Source organism: Oreochromis aureus, linkage group 6 (assembly GCF_013358895.1).
Source record: "Oreochromis aureus strain Israel breed Guangdong linkage group 6, ZZ_aureus, whole genome shotgun sequence".
Lineage (NCBI taxonomy): Eukaryota > Metazoa > Chordata > Actinopteri > Cichliformes > Cichlidae > Oreochromis > Oreochromis aureus.
Window position 1 is genome coordinate 8,441,800 of NC_052947.1, and position 17,105 is coordinate 8,458,904.

At 40.4% G+C, this 17,105-nt stretch overlaps 1 protein-coding gene across 2 annotated transcripts; it reads right to left on the minus strand.

Annotated features, from left to right (window-relative positions):
* Positions 1 to 1,955: 1,955 nt before the first annotated feature.
* Positions 1,956 to 16,399, minus strand: gtpbp1l (GTP binding protein 1, like). 2 transcript variants are annotated; one of them, XM_031736064.2, is made up of 14 exons: positions 16,320 to 16,399; positions 15,826 to 16,016; positions 15,207 to 15,318; positions 13,547 to 13,727; positions 11,768 to 11,951; positions 11,269 to 11,433; positions 11,024 to 11,147; positions 10,323 to 10,437; positions 9,279 to 9,423; positions 6,942 to 7,124; positions 6,468 to 6,603; positions 6,170 to 6,348; positions 5,910 to 6,056; positions 1,956 to 4,346 (listed from the first exon to the last, which is right to left on the minus strand). In XM_031736064.2, the coding sequence occupies exons 2-14, from the start codon at positions 16,012 to 16,014 to the stop codon at positions 4,233 to 4,235; spliced, it is 1,974 nt and encodes a 657-aa protein (XP_031591924.1). In that variant the 5' UTR covers positions 16,015 to 16,016; positions 16,320 to 16,399; the 3' UTR covers positions 1,956 to 4,232. The 2 variants fall into 2 exon arrangements, with proteins under 2 accessions (XP_031591924.1, XP_039469685.1); XM_039613751.1 differs by lacking the exon at positions 16,320 to 16,399 and having other exon boundaries at positions 15,826 to 16,287.
* Between the last annotated feature and the right edge of the window lie 706 nt (positions 16,400 to 17,105).

A 17,105-nucleotide genomic window follows, 5' to 3' on the forward strand; every position in this document is an offset into this window, starting at 1 on the left:
CCTTCAAGAAGGCTGGCTTTAGTCGGTAATTAACAAATCAGTTATGTCCCAGTAAAGCGAGCCTAAAGCAGACAGTGAAAGCATGACAGACAGTAAGGACGCTGTCGGTGCATTACGTTATTACTTACCAAGTTCTAATTTTAATTCACATTTAAAAAATGCCCAAGTGCATATTCACTGGATATTGTATGGAAAGACTTATTAAAAGACTATTTTGTTAGCTTTTAATCTAAGGAACAGGTAGAGGAAGATAACGGGGCTTTACGGTGGGGCAATGCTAGCTGTAGGTTCTACAGTATATGTTAATATAGAAACAAGTAAAGGCCTTCAGGAGAACCAGTGGAGCCACTCAAAAGAAGCACTCTAATGAGAAATGTTACAGATTGATGGAGAATGTAAACGATTTTCTCCCTCAATACATGACTAGAGACCAGAATAATCTGCGCAGTGGATTTACACAACAGAATGTGAGATAATATCATGACTGCTGAATGATGAATGCATGCATGCGAGTTGCAGTGTAAATTGCTATAAATAGTAGAATTCACCAACATAACCTGGACTTGAAGATGGAATGCTTCAGTTTTAGTTTATCTATGGTGACAAACTGAAGGTGATCAAAATGTAAACTTTAGTTTTTCTAAAATTCAGTTCAATTGTATTTATACAGCATCAAATCACACCACCAGTTCTCTCCAGGCACTTTACTGTAAGGTAAAGACAGTCATACAGACAAAACAGAGAAAAGCCCAACAATCAGTGCTTTGGCAACCATGGGAAGGAAAAACTCCCTTCTAACAGGAAGAAACCTCCGGCAGAACCAGGCTCAGCTGAAAGAGCTGAAAAAGAATTAATTTCTGAAGAAATTGATTCACTGTTCAGCCATTTTTCATGTTGTGTTTGGTGGCTCGGCTGCAGGGGAGGGGTGGAGCAGCAGGTTAAGGGTGTGGTGTCAGGGGAGGCTGAAAACAGTAATCGTGCAGCCGCTGGGGCCAGAGAGGAGGAGAGACAATAGCAGGAGCAGTGAGAGGAAGGCGCTGCCACGCAATGAGGAGCCGAAAAGCTGCTGACGATAACGCAACAACACTGAAAGGCACACTGTAAAAAAACCTTTGCAGTCACACCGCCGAGCGTGGGTCATTCCTGCTACAAATGTGTATAAGCATTAAGCATAATCAACAAATGAAAATACAAATGTCCCAAATTCAGACTGCCATAAAACACTAAAATATTCTAAAACTGTAAACAGAAGAATAGTAGAACAATACACCCACCACCAGTGTCTGTTTCCTATTTCACAATGTTTATTTTATATTCTTCCACTGACCATGTTTGACCCGAACAGCAGGTATATTATCATTTGCATGCTGCATTTTTTAATCTTATTCTTGCTGACATAAACAAACATTGGTGAAAACAAACTTGAATGGATATCCAAATTCTTCTTAATGGCATTACAGTGATGTAGTCCGAAGGAAGCCACACCGACTGGCATGGTGAGATGTGCCAAATTTTCAGCTAACGGCTGTTTGGGAATCACCCTGTTGATGTAAAACAATTTGGCAATTTATGTCAATTCGACTAAAGAAATTAGATAAATTATGTTTTTGTGATAGGCTGTTAGTAACGGTGTCCAAAAGATAAGACACTGTGTGTAGATACAGCACTGGTTCATCCCCTGAGGTTTTTATCCGTTTTGTCAGCAGAGTAAGATTTTTAACCAAAATCATCACAAAACTTTACGGTTGTGTAATAGAAGCCAAAAATCCAGCCGCTTCTCCAGCTCAGGGTCATGGGGGGGCTGGAGCCTGTCAGGTAAAGGTAACAGGCAAGGTACACTCTGGACGGAGCACCTCTGAGCTTCCAAAGTATAAAATATAATTCTGAATTTCACCAAAGAGTCCTAAACTTGTTCTTGAAGGCATTATTTTTAAATGATTCAATATTAAAACACATTTTTTAAAATAACATCTTTATTTAAAAGGATTTAGAACATAAACTGGCACCACTTAATTTAAATGGCATGTACAACTTGCGTCTCACATACAGATTTTTGGACAGTGACACTTCTCCCACCGTTCGGCCTCCACGCGCCACCGCAACAGTTAAGATGTTAACAACATGAAGGCTCTCACCTTTAACTTCAAAGCTTGAAATGTGACTGAACAATTCACTCATGGCCTGTCGTTTTCATTAATGCAGCCTGTCGAAGATCTGGAGATGATTTTAAGTATGGCATCTGATGTAGATGGCACAACATGTGGTTGAAAAGAACAAAATAAATCTATTGTAGGAACATCTGCCTGGATGTCAACAGATGATTTACACCTTTAGTTTGGTGATCCAGATTTAAAATGTTACTAAGGTGATTCTCTTTTTTACAAAGAGAACTTTGGCTGAACACATAACCTGCATTTAAAGGTAAAAAGGTACAATATTCTGGAGTGTCTAAATCAATCACCTGAATCAGATATGAAAGCAGAAAGACCTATGAAGACAGCTGCAGTCATGGTGTTGAAACAAAGCGTAACCACAACTAACAAAAATGTGTCACTGTCCAAAAATGTAACAAATGTACACACAAACAGTCTCTTCAGATAAACATCGACGCACTGTTGGTAAAATCTAAAGGGGGAGAAGGGGAGTAATGCTGTCTTAGTTCATTGTGCTTATGAGACGTATAAAGCTGGTAGTTCAAGGACTGTCGGACCAGACTGATCAACATCAAGTTAAAACGAATGTGAGGGGAGATCTGTGCCCCCCAAAGAAGAAACAGAGGGCTGCAAAACTGTGACAACTGCTAACACGGTCACCTTCCCAATATAAAGACAACTGGTAGAGAAACCACTTTTATAAAAAACCAGTGGAAAACATCTGTGGCAAAAAAGGGTGTAGTTTACTGATGCTTCCTTTAGCTTGATGTCATTAGGGGTACACGTCAGGTTAAGGCAGGATGCAACATGACTTGCATCATATAACTGCACACGTGTACCACAAAATATCTCAACTCTGGTGATTGTCCACGTTTGCTTGTGAAGCTTTGCACCTGATTTGGACTTCATATGAAAATTCTCAATTAAATGAAGAACAAACACAAAATGTGCAGCAAAACTTCAGTTACTGAAACATGTTCTGTGTAGGCTTTGACATCATTAGAGTTTGTTTTTTTATAATTAAATCAGTAAAATACCTGATGGATGTTTTTGTGCACAAGACTTATCAGCTTTTGGATTTTTCATTTAATATACTGGATCAAAGTGGAACTGTGCTAAAGGTCCTCTGCCTGCTTTGCTTTTTAAGTTCAAAAAGCACTTTAAGTATGTTACACCATAACAAACGCCACTTTGCCACTCAACACTCCAACGTTAGAAAAGGATGATTCAGAAATGTTCTCTTTTGGCTTCATGAAAAACTAGAAAAACTGAAACACGGACTCTTAGAAAAAGTCAAAGATTTTCTTCTATAACAGGTTTAAACATCGGCTACATGAGCACTTTGTGTACAAGCCGATGTTTCATTATAAGTGATGCATTCATAACTAGTCTCAGGGTAACAACCACAGAGTTTACATCATCAGTAGGTTTCCAGAGAACAGTTTGTAGCCGAACCCCAAAACCAGTGGTCAGCTTAAACTAACAGCAGCAGCTACAGCCGACCGCTTACTATCAAATCCCTTTCAGCTCAATGGATCCCAAATACACATTTATACTGCTGGCTTCAGTAAGCAGGAGTTTAAAAAAAAAAAACAATTTTCAACTACTGAACACATCCTCCTTCACTGACCAATGTTAGCAGACTCCAAGTCTGGTGCCTTCTGAAAGTCCCATTAATGACAGAACACAAGGAAATGTAGAATAAGGAAAAAGCAGGCTGACCGATGGGGGGAAACAAAAAACAGAGGCAGGAGAGAGAGCAGAGAGAGTGACTGATCCATCTGCTAGAAGCTGGGAAAAAACAAACGAGATAAACACCTCCTGGAAAAACTAATTAAAAAAAAAGAACTATCACCTTCATCAGCAAACAAGAAAAAAAATCTATCATTTTTGATAAATATGTCACTCTCTTGACTCAAACTGTTCACTAATTATTTATTTGTTTTTACATGAAAGAAACGTGGCCAGTGTTTGCACACCTGCAAGAGGCCCACACAGTCACTCTCCCTCCTCTCTGTGAAGAGATGATGATGATGATGATGATGATGATGGGCTGTGAAGAAACCTATGCTTGTGCTTTTAGGCTGTGCCCGCTGCTCCTGCGGGCACTGCTGTAGAGTGCGTCGTGGCGTTCACGCCTTTCCCTCGATGTCTCTGACCACCTCTCCTGCGTCCCCCGCCTCCTGACTTGAGCTGTGGACAGACAGACAGCACTGTGAGCCAGCTGTTAGGTGAAATCAGGTTTGAAATAAAGCACAGGCGGCAGGTAAAGCTTGTTGATCCAAAACAGTTGATGCACTTAAGAGCAACAGGAACTCCTTTAAAAAGGTTAAGAAGGTAAATACGAGGTTAGAGGTTCTCTGAGGGGAACAAACAAAAAGAAAAAGGAAAGTGAACAGTTCAGAGTTTAGCCCAGGATATTTTAGTGGATGAGGTAAACACCTTACAAATGCAGGCCCTTTTTTCCCTTTTTTTGTTTAACACAAGTGCAATTACTTCATTTTAGACGGGGTCACAGGAAACCCTGTAACTGCACAAATGTTCTGTCTGACAAAATAAAATTATAAGTAATATTTAAAAAGCTAACAGAAACAAGTCGTGTTTTTCTAATTGGTACATTCACCGGGGAGAATTCAGAATGAGTGTAGTTAAAAATAGAAGAACAATTAGGGAAAAAGCTCATTTTTCTTCCTCTAGCACCTCCACAGCTTTTAATCCCACTTGGGTCCAGTTCAGTAAGTAAACACTTGCTACTTGCAGTACAGCAGCTTCCTGGTGTGACTGAGTAAATTTTGTGAATATAAAGCAGAACTGCACTAAAGCAGAGTATGCATGCCAAAAAAAAAACCTATCTGCTTAGAACCTGGGAGGGGGGGGGACAACAGAACAACCAAACTTAAGGAAACGTCATCATCACTCCCACAGTCTGCAGGAACTTTACCTTGTTTTCTTTGTTGCCATCGTGACACAGAGCCTCCTCCTCTGCCACTGTCTGACGCAGCATGCCAAGACAGGGAGGGAGGAGAGAGAGAGAGATAACAGCGAGAGAGTAAAGTGTTAAAACTGAAGGATCGGGAATGCAGAGCGAAGACAGCAGTGAGGAGGGGTGAGGATCAGAGGGCAGAGGAGGGGGTGAGTGTAGGTACATGTGGCGATGAAGGCAGGGTGATGGGCAGTGTAGGAGAGCAAGTTGGCAATAAAATGATTGAAAGTCAAAGTAATTTGGAACAATAATGTGAAAGTTGTAGACATTAAGTAGCAGATTTAAGCACTGTGAAGAGCAGAGAGAAGATGTCTTCAAACACGAGGTTGACTATAATAGAAAATCTAATGTCTGTGTTGACATTACCACACTAATCCACTAGCAGTGATAACTTTTGAGTCAACCAACAGTAATTGGTTGGCAAGAACTGAAGGGTGGAGTAACTACAGCCACAGAGAGGGAGTCAGTGACAGTCACTGTGACCAACAGGAAGCCTGTGGCTGAAAAATTCAAGCAAGCACCCAAAACAGAATTTCTGCTGCTCCAGATAAAACCTCAGTGTTCAGAGGGTGGATTACAGGATCGACCACAAGGACAAATGTCATAAGTGCATAAAGACAGTGTTAGTGCCCAGAAAGGAAAACAAAAGTTCAGCACCGGAAAATTAACTGTTTGACACACACACAAAAAAAAAAACCGCTGAAATTTGTCACTTCTTATGTTTTTTGTAAAACATGCACTCATAAGGATTCCCCAAGCACTGTTTTACTCACCGGTAGCTGCGCTGTGGTAGGACTGGGTGGCCGTGCTGCTGATCCACTGTCCTCATTAGCGGTTGTGCCCTCTTTAGAACTCTTTTTGCTGGCCAGAGATTTGGACTGCTGGGCCTTAGCTGCCTGGGTGTTCACTGAGTGGAGAAGCTGAAATTGCAAACACAACCTTGTGTTTGTTACACCAGTGTTCACATAATATTAATTACAGGATAATTAAAGAGTTTACACTGAACCAGAGAGGTAAGCACAAGCCCCAGTACCTTTGTAATGGTGCCTACAGCTTTGGTACGTCCTTCCCTGAACACTAGCTTCTGGTCACAGTGCAGGTATTCGGGGGTCTTGATGAAGCGAAAGTGGACCGTGGCTTTGTCCCCAGTCCTCAGACAGTCTTTGTTCATTGACAGGATTGTGGCTGTCTGCCTAATGCTGCCACAGTGGACTAATGATATAGAGGGAGAGTGGCACAGTTACCGATTTGCCCCTTTTAGAAAAGGGAGTTTAAGACACACAGATGCCCATCGGTGCTATTTAAACTTGTGAGTGTCTGTATTTACTAACCCATGGCCTGGTATCTCGGGGATATCGTGGTCGGATGGTGAAGCACCAAAATCTCAGCTTCAAACTCCCAGGTGGCCTGTGGGATCAGCTTGGGGGAAACCATCACCATTCCTTTCCTTATAGATGATCGTTTGATCTGAGAAGACAGGAGGGGGGAAAAAAGCAGCAGGAACAAAGGAAAAAGAAATGAAGCTGGGGGATTGGTTAAGACAAAACTGAATTAGAGCCAGAACACTACCTGCTTTCACTCTTTGGGATTTGCATGTATTACAAAACTGATTCTAAAGTTAGGAAACTAATTCATATGCATATAACATCTCAAAGTTTCTGAATAATTATCCTCTTGAGAAGTTTTCAAAACTTCTTGCCAAGTCATCTTTGAGCTATTTTTATGCTGTCTTTTGCACTGATATGTAAAAAGAATTCAAATATGTCATGATGGCTGTGGTTCAACTAAATTGTTTCCACACAGACCTTTTTGAGGGCGAAGGACGCGGTCTGTCCACCGCGAACCTCTCTGACGGGCATCCTCTTGCGGTGGATGGATTTAACTGCGATGGGGATGAAAATGCCAAGGGGGTCTGGGCCTAAGAGGAGCGTGTCATTGAGTCGTATCAATCCACGTAACGTAGTGCCTGAAACTACTGTGCCCACACCCTGCAAACGACACGTAAAAGTCAAAATAAGGTCACAGTCGATCTCAGGTGCTTCCTTTCCTTTGGTGCTCTTGTTATCTATAACCAAATCTCTTACATCAGAGTAAATAGAAACAGGAACTTCAGTTTTACTGCATCCAAGATGATCTCTTCAGATTCCTATACAGTACTAATCAGTGCACTCTGTTTTCACCAATATGTCAACTGCCTGCTTTACTGTAAAAGTGGTGTGAAAATGTGCAGAATGTCCTTGTTCCTGTTCTTATAGTGAGCCCTGCTGTTCAGGGCAGTGAGTCTTACTGTGCAGATCAAACCAGTGTCGGTGTGACTGCTGTGACAGGCACATGCAGGCGCAGACACACAAACACACGCAGGGTTATGACATGTTACTGCGGCTGAAAGACACATGAGAGTTTGCACTAGTAGTAACCTTCAATAGCAGAGCTGCTATTTCCTCCCTTCAGGCCTAAACTTATTCATTAAGCACCGGATTTAATAAGTGGGAACAATTAGTGGAACGTTTTGCACACATTTATGCAAAACAATAAGCAAATTTATGAGTAAGATGCAGTTATTTCACTGATGACCAACTCAATCTAACAAGAACAGCACAAATTAAAGGTTTTAAAACACTTGTACATGATGAGGGAGTGAGTAATCAGCGTGCAGCGTAGTATTACAGTCTGAGCACAGATTTCAGCAATCTCTTTCACTGTGGCACTTCAGGTCTATGAGAGGCAGATGAAAGAGAACTGATAGTTTTGGACTCTTCTGTTAGATACTAGGACTGTGTGAAGTCTTGGAGGTTGGGGCGGCTAATGTGGAGTGCAGTATACTCAGAGACGTGCTGCTTTATTACAAACATGTCTGTCATATGAATCTGAAATCTATGTATTACAAATGTACTCTAGAAAGCACAGAAGAACAGAGAACATTATTTACTATCAAACCTTCACCAGTCTGTGTATTTATCAAATTGACTGCTACTGTGCCACACTGAAACTGAAAACGCTGTCCATCTAATCTGACTGAGCTGGAGCTGTTTTGCAAAGAAGAATGGGCAAAGATTTCAGTCTGTAGATGTGCAAAGCTGGTAGAGACGTACCCTAAAAGACTGGCAGCTATAATTGCAGCAAAAGGTGGTTCTACAAAGTATTGATTCAGGGGGCTGAATAATTACGCACACCCCACTTTGCAGTTATTTATTTGTAAAAAATGTTTGGAATCATGTATGATTTTCGTTCCACTTCTCACGTGTACACCACTTTGTATTGGTCTTTCACCTGGAATTCCAATAAAATTGATTCATGTTTGTGGCTGTAATGTGACGAAATGTGGAAAAGTTCAAGGGGGCCGAATACTTTTGCAAGCCACTGTAGGAGATGACCACAAGTAATTAACAACATTCACCGCAGAAGTCTAAATTATGCATTAAAGAAAAAAAACCCTCAGCAATCTAATTGCTTCCTATGAGCAAACGCTTGGCAACAGTGGGAAGGAGAACTCCATTTTAACAGAAGTGACCTTTGGCAGAACTAGGGTCAGGGAGGAGCAGCCTTCTGGCTCGGGAGAGTTGAGGGGAAAGAGAAGAAAGTAAAAAAAAGAGTGTACAGAGTAGAAACACATCAGGGCTGAAAAGGTGGGACTGAAGGATAAAATGCAAATAAAAGCTTGATCAGAAAGAAACTAAACAGGGCGATGCAGGGCGTGGCTCTTAACATTGGGGCTGAGGACTCATAAAAACATGCAGGAACTACAGGAAGAAATCCAACTCTTTTTGCTCCCAGTTTTGGCCCTTCTACATGCCTCAATGATACACTCTTTCTGATAAGATCTCCCACTGGCACTCAAAAAATGTAAGACTCCTAGAAGCAACTATCACAGCCACATCATGTTCAAAATAAGACTACCATTAAATCACCATTAACAACAACTTTGTCCACACTTTTCGGTTTCAAATTTGTTATTGCATATTTGAGTTTTTAACCCTAGAAAAAGGCACTGTACTGACATAGATCATTAATAAATCTACTTCTATCTACAATGTCTTTGATCTAGTTGCCCTTGTTAGCATACTTTTTCATGCACTTAAACACTAACTGTACAGAAATGAACATCCATGACTGTATAATTGAGTGTGTGATCTATTTCTTACAGGTACGGAGTATGTGTCGTCTATTTGGAACTCTGCAGGCTCATCATTGCTAAAGGTGGTCCGAGAGGAAAGGAGGTTCAAGAACATCTTCAGCAAGTCCATGTTCTCCCCCGTCACATTTGAGATCTGGAATATTGGACACATCCTGGAGAGAAGGAGAGAGAAAAGAAGAGAGATGATCAAAAAACTATCCTCTATTCTCTTTAACCAACGTTGCAATTACAAAGCAAAACATTTAGCGTCAAAGGCTTATACATAATTACAACATGGAACTTCAAGTCAGAGTCGGGAAGCATCTACTTTGCCTAAATGGGCTTAAGCAAGACTTTAAAGCCTCCCGTCTCAGGGATGCTGCTATTTGAACAACCCATCTGACCTCCCACTGGGCTGGATGGCAGATTCCTTAAAGGGACTGATAAACCAGCACATGAATATTTACACAAAGAGACACAAGACCTCACATTAAATCTTAGGAAAAAATTAAAGAGGCAAGGGAAAGCTGTTTAACAGCATACCCACCTGACTTATAAACCTAAAATAAAAATGCACCACCCAGGCGTTGGTATAAATACACACACACCAGAGGTCAATCAAAAAACAGAAACCAGTGTTCTGATTGGTTCCGATTTGAAAACAGAATCAAGATGAGCCATGTGAACAAAGCTATGTGTGAAAGCACTGGGATAATATGAGTTACAGTTATAATGCTGAAGAGGACTCATCCAGCAATGCCCCCACAGACAAAATGTATACGCTTTTATTTTTGGCAGGAAACCGTATGATTAAGTAAAATTAAGGGTCAAGCTGATATAGTCAGTTTTATTTGGCATATTGGAGAGTGCACATATGATATCCTGTTCTCTGTAAGTGTTTTTTTACTTACTTTCATTAAATTTTTTTCAAAAATCCTAATTCTGCAGGAACATTTTAAGGATCAAACATTATTTCTAACTGTATGAGTATGCTGTCAATCAACTGTCATCCATTCTGTTATTATTTCTCTGCAGAGTCACGCTCATCGTCCCACCTGTTCTTTGGTCTTACCTCTCAGAGCTGAAGTTAGAGGCTGTGACAATGACGTCGTCCTTGTTCTGCACCAACACCGGGATTTTCCTGCAGCCTGGTGACTTTAATAACCTCTGTAATAATTTTAGTGTCTCTGCAGACAAACACAAGCAAACCTGAGTTTCTTAAACCCAAAAACAACACTCATGACAAAATCTGAACAACACAACTTGAGAGTGAAAATAAATGACATATTTAAAGAGATGGAAACTGGAGAAAGTAGTAAGCTTTAAGTGGAAAAAAGACTCCTTACTTTTGCTTTAAAAGCATATTTAATCATGTTTTATTATTTCTTAATTACCATCACTTCCTTTATTTGCTCTTCCAGTGGTTTATTGTTTTTGTAAACTTCTCAGTTTGCTTCACTTTAAAAGCCTTCTAGCGATTTACTTTATATTATTCATTTTCTTCCCAAAGAGGCTTTTTAAGAGTTCGAGCCCAGTTTCCTACCTTAACATCATTAAAGCAGAGCCATGAAGTGTATAGCATGAAAGTATTTACTGCCTTTAACAACACAATGGTGGTCTTTGGTATGGCTGTGTTCCTGTAAACATTGCTGTGGGAATGGAGATTATGCTGAATTTGCAAAACCTCTCACTCTGAGCATGAAGTTAAGAAACTGGGACCTAAAGATGTAGAACAGAGCAGTTATACAGCTGTGCTGGAGAAAGTCTCTTTACCTTGCAGGATGTTAGCTGGGCACATGTCTATCTTGGTAACCACAACAAACACAGGTACGTTTAGGGCCAGCGCTAGACCCAGGTGCTCTTTGGTCATGCCAACAATGCCAGCATTGCTCCCAACCTAAATGGAGAGACAAGAAACACAGAGATGATTGGTTAAATATGTGAGGCCAGAAAAAGGGAAAAAAGTAACAAAGGATTTGCCAGGAAATAGTTAAATATAAACTTTCATTCTCTCTCACCATGAGCATGCAGAAATCAGGCAGGTGTCCCGTCATGCCAAAGACTGTGGTCTTCAGGTACTTCTCGTGCCCAGCTAAGTCAATAAAGGTGATGACTTTGGAGGATTTCTCACAGATCTTGGTCCAGTCTAAACCCCCGCCGTGGCTGTCTGGCTTGTTTACCACCTAAAGAAGCGAGCAGACAGAAAAGAAAACTTACTTATAATGGATGTGAGAAAAAACAGTAGGAAGAAACTTTGTAAGAAAGCTTAAAAATGTTCCTGCAAGAAAAATATATGCTGTTAACTAAATGTGAGCAAACCTTTCGCAATTATAATTTCACATAAATCCATAAAGCTAACAAGAAAAATTACCATCTGAATAGTGTCTTTCACTGAGCACTGTTTTTTTGATATTTGGTACTCAAAAACTTTTAAATAAATATAAAAAATAAGGAAAAGTCACTACAGAAATGAATTTCTCCAGTGATTTTGCCCATTCACAACTGACAGTAGCTCACCTGTCCTTCCTGATCAAAGCCCAGGATATCGTTGCCCACACTGCTGGTCCTCCCACTCTCCATCTCATGTTTGTGCCTGAAGAGCTTCTGACGAGCGAAACCTCTGCCATTATCCAGCTCACCATGGGTTAACACTCCCAGCAGGGTGCTCTTCCCAGCGTCTACATTTCCAACAACAGCCACTCTGGAGAAAAGATAACAGAAAAGGAGTGAATAACACAAGTTTCAGTACAGGGGAATGCAGAGCTGCTACTTCAGTCAGGACCCTTTAAAGTGGTGGAGGCTAAAGGAGCTTAAAACAGTGAGCCCTATATGAGAGAGCCAGTCAGCTGAGCCTTCCATGGCCTGGCACTGAGTTCAGCTGATCTGCCTGGCGTGCGGCTGACTTTGTGGACTCCCTCACCAACACTTTGGGCAATTTTACAGCCAAGTCATTACAAATCTTTCTACCACCTCTAAACCCTCCCATTGAGTCTATGACGGTTCTCAATCTTCATTTCTAAAAATAAAACTGATGGGAGACTGCCGGGTATTTTATTGAGCCTAAAAAGAAATCCAGCTCAAGCTTTAAAGACCTACATCTATATTTTTTTTTCTTTTTCACTAATGATGTTGTCCATTTCTGTTCTTGTGCATTTGATTATAACAAACTGGAAGTAAACAAGTATCCTCGGCTCAACCTACAAAATAAATAAAGGGTAAATTAAGTCAAATTCAGGACGAGATAATTTTCAACTTTCTAAATTCAATCCAACATAAATGAAACCCAAATTACGCACAATAAGAAAAGACATGCCAAAAGTGAATAAATACTCCCAGCAGCAACATCAGGTACAAAAAGGGCCTGTGCTATAATAAATCATCACCTGTCACAAACAGGCCAGCGTATTTGTTTTCTGGTTTATTGCTGTTGTATAAACAGGGACAAACGGGACCAAGCTATACAATATTGATGCAGACATCAACAATACGAAGTACAGCATAAAACAGGTGCAGCGTGCAATTCATTTTCAAATTGGGTTAACTTGCATGAGCAAGGCTATAAAAGACCATCACAGCATTCTCACAGCTGGGCCTTTGATTCTTGGTTCTGTCTAATGCAACAGTACACAACTCTTTTATGAAGGTTCAGAAGAAAGTGATTGCCATCAAAAAATGACTCCTCTTTGCTGCCTTGCTCTGAGACACAGACAAGTACGTGATTCTGACACAAGGGTTATCTGTGCTAAGGTAGGGTGAAAGAATGCACAAAGTAAGCCTCTGTGGACGCTGCAAAAGGAAAAACTCTGCTCACACAACTGCTGCAGTGACTGTCCAGTGCTGACTGTGAAACACTGGGCTGGTGGTGAGCTGATAATCGAGCTGCAAGGCTGCAGAAGGTTTAGAAGATTACATTTGATGCATGCACCGTTTTTGGGTTTACATTCTGTTTCTGCACATGTTTTAAAGAAAACGGAGCAATGTTAGACAGGTGCATTAGTTTGATTGCATACTTCTTCTACCGCTGGAAACAACTATCACTACACAGGAACCTGTGCTTTAAATCTGCCTATAAACCTCTTCTGCAGTGCTGGCCAAACAGCCATTTCGGTAGCTTTCTGAACCCAGTGATACATCAAAACTCATTTATGCAACAGAATATTTTTGATTCATATTTTCATATAACCTGGCATTCAATAATAGCCAAACCCAACAGTCACATTAAGAAGTTAACAATGCAGGTACATTTTCTAATGATTCTTTTGCCTACACCCCAGAACCTCTCCTCATATTTTTTACCTGACTTCTAGGAAATCCTGCTCGCCCACACGTCGACGGATGAGGTAGTCCCGAATCTTTCCTCCAGCGTCTGTCCTTTCTCTCAGCATGATTAAGTCAGCCTCAATCTGTTCACACAGCGACCGCACGGTGGCTACCGACGCCTCCATGTCCTTTTCATCCAGACCATAATCACCTCCATCTAAACGAAGCGTATGAGAAAGGAAGGAGTCACTCTGATGCAGGACAGTGAGGGACCAATTTAATGGATGTTTTTAGAAAAAGCAATTTCAGGAGTAATGTGAAGCCACACCCTTGGAAAATTGGCATCTTCACTGCTAACCGGGCAATACAGGAATGTTAGTAACATGTAATATGAGAGGGTGGTGACTGGGAGGACAAATACCACACAGAAGAAGAAAGAGGGAAAAACAGGTGGTTTTTAAAAGAAAGATGGGAGTAGGTGTAGAGAGACGAGAACATTTCAATTACTGAGACCAGAGCAATTTTCAAAATGAGCGAATCACAAGCAGTCAGCTTCAGACAACTTTAAGAGAAGGTGGATTGTAGACTTTATTTTCTAAAGGGTGTATATATGCAGATTACTATAAATTTTTAAAGAAACCCACAGTATTCATCCACTTAATGGGTAAAGAAATGTATTAATCCATTGGTTGCTGCCAGTTGCTTTACAGCTAGAACTGGCACACATAAATAACAACAACAACAAAGCTTCCACTAAATGCACTGTGATTGACTGAAAAAAAAACAACAACAAACAAACAACAACAAAAAAAAAAACAGCCAGTCACATTAGAAAGTCTGTTAGTTTTTGTCTGACTCGTCAGACAGCCATTGGTGCTGATATTCTGTCTGTACCACTGCACTACTGACAGTGCCTGTGCTGACCGAGGATAAAGTGACACGCTCTTATGTGTGCTCTGGGTCAGACAGTTGCTTTAACAGTCAAAAAAATAGCACAAAAAGGCCTGCTGCGTTTGTGTGTAGAGCTTTAGAATGAACAGCAAACAAATGGGATTAGCTGTTTGGGAGGCCCAGAAGTGATGACACAGCTACAACACAACAGTGACTGAAATATACTAATAAAACTACTTTCCCCTAACAATTACTATGGCTATGAAACAATATGTGTTATACCCCACAGCCACATGTTTGAATTTATGTTTTTGAATAGTTAACATTTTTTTTTAGAAGTCAGGCACTGACACGATATAGCTGTACATTTTTTTTCCTTTGCTTTACAGATTTCAGCCTAGTCTAAAAACAATATGCCTGCTAAAAGTCTTTGGTGCCACCTACGGGATATCCTGAACATACACACACACCAGATGACTGAAAACACAGCTTTCTTGCCTTAGATAATCTCAGATCTTGAGCCCTAAATAAATATTTCCTTTCATTCAATAACAACATACAGTTTCCAAGTGCTAATAGATTATTTTAAATTTAAAAAAAATGACTTTTATTAAAAAAAACAAAAAAAAAAACAACAACACACACACACACACTGCATATTAAGTTTTAATTCTGTATTCCTTTATTGCTCAAACACTGTCATCCTTTTTTCCTGCCTTTTGTGTGTGCATGTGTTTTCTTGCCACATTATCCTATTTTAAAATCTATACATTACTGAATTTCACTGGAAGTTGCTAACTCTTACCTGAGCCCATCCCAACCACATAGATTGTCTCTCCGCAGCCCTCATCTATCCGCTCCCTCAAATGTCTCAGTAATGAATCATATTGTTCCCCTGTTGGACTCACAAGGACAAGCTGAAAGGTAGAGACAGTAAATGAGATAACAGCTGATGATTTGCAAAGGTCAGACAGGGCAAACACAGTTAAACAAGTCTTCTGTGAGTGCACATACAGCAAGTCACTACCGCAACAAGTAGTCAGCATTTTATAAAAACTATTTTACACAATAAAGTTTTTTTGGTGTTTTGTTTTGGTTCAGTCTGACTATTTAGGATGCTCCATTCAACAATACAAAAAGAACTGCAAAGTTTGCATATACAGTAGTTATGTTACATGTCTAGTATGCTGCCAGCTGGATGCAGTTAGATATGCCGTGCAAAATACTGTACGTGTCACTTTCTCTGGGATGCACAGCGAGCATTAAATGCCCTGTGTACAACTTTCAGGCACCTGTAAAGTTACTATGGCATACTACGTGGCACTCATTCACACAGTTACAATATAGAAAACCAATGAACAATCTGCTCAGTCGGAATGTATTAAAACTTAACGACTCAACGCGCAATTAACAATGAGGCCCACCTTGCTACTTAAGTCTAAATGATCCGCGGGCTCTCCATTTGTATCCTCGCCGTCTTCAAAGCCCTCTCCGCCGGACGGATCCTCGGCACACCCGCGGTCCGGTGCAAACATACAAGCAGGCACTATGGACTCTGCTGCTGGCGCTGTACCTGGGTGTAACGCTGGTTCTGTCGCCGTTAACGACGCCATTTCTAGAAAAAGTATGAAAATGGCAAATAAAGCAAAAACGTATAAACTCCTATTATGTGTTTGGCTTCAATGGCTAACATTTAGCCATTAGCAATGATAGAAAGTTAGGCTGGTTAACAGAGCCAGCTAGCAAATGCTAACCAAACATCGAACATACAACATTTAACACTCTTAACAGGGGAAAACGAGGTTTTAATAAATCCACACAGCTGTGAGGTGACGACTACATGTTCATACTTTTATACGTTTAAACTGTTGATGAAGCTGAATTATATAATACAATCTCTTAAGAAACGAAGGCATACCAGAAGTTGCTAGCTAGCTGATAGGCTAACTTAGTTGTTTACTCTGGTTGGCTTCGTTTGCTTGGCACTGACTGTATGACACGCCCATGAAAAAATAAACACAAGGGATTGGCTACACTATAGGTAGCCCCGCCCACTGTTCGCGTACAACATACATGAACGTGTCGCCTTTAAAAACCTACTTTGACATGCATAGCCATCAACTCAACATACACGCTCTGACTATAACATAATATGCATAATAAATAAAAAGTGTGTAATTTGAGTGTTTTAAGAAAATGTACTGATTTGTTAAATCAGTTATGCAGTTATGTAAACATGCATGGAAATCGATTATAAAAGGCAAAATATGCAGAGTATGGTCCAGAGTTGTTTTCATTTTGCAATTTCAAATTTGTACAATACAATTATTTGTTTCATTTTAGTTCAGTTTCTGTTAGTTTCAGTTGTAGTTTTAGTCTTTATTTGTGGCCTGAAGGACGTTTTCAGAAGTCTTCACCTCTAAAAGCAACAACAAAAACATGAGCACTGAGCAGCAGTGGGCATCCAAATCATGGAGATTAAAACAGATTTGAAAGTTGATCATTTGTACAGAAGTACTGCTAAAGATACTCACACATCCACTATTAACACAGACTCTCCCCAGTGTCTGTGTCTGATGAGGTCAAGCAGGTACTGAGAGTCTGGTGTGGGGACGTTCAATGAGTCCACAAAATTGTGTCAACAAGCAGTTCAAAAGAGGGTAAGAAAGTATACAGCTGTCAATAAATATTACGGATACGTAAT

Bases quoted from the DNA above. Each gene is read 5' to 3' on its own strand.
- gtpbp1l (XM_031736064.2), bottom strand. From the start codon at position 16,014: ATGGCGTCGTTAACGGCGACAGAACCAGCGTTACACCCAGGTACAGCG. The intron at 13,728-15,206 runs GTAAGAGTTAGC...CGCTTCGTTTAG, and splicing joins TGTGGTTGGGATGGGCTCAG to ATGGAGGTGATTATGGTCTG. The intron at 7,125-9,278 runs GTAAGAAATAGA...TGTCGTTTGCAG, and splicing joins ACGACACATACTCCGTACCT to GGTGTGGGCACAGTAGTTTC.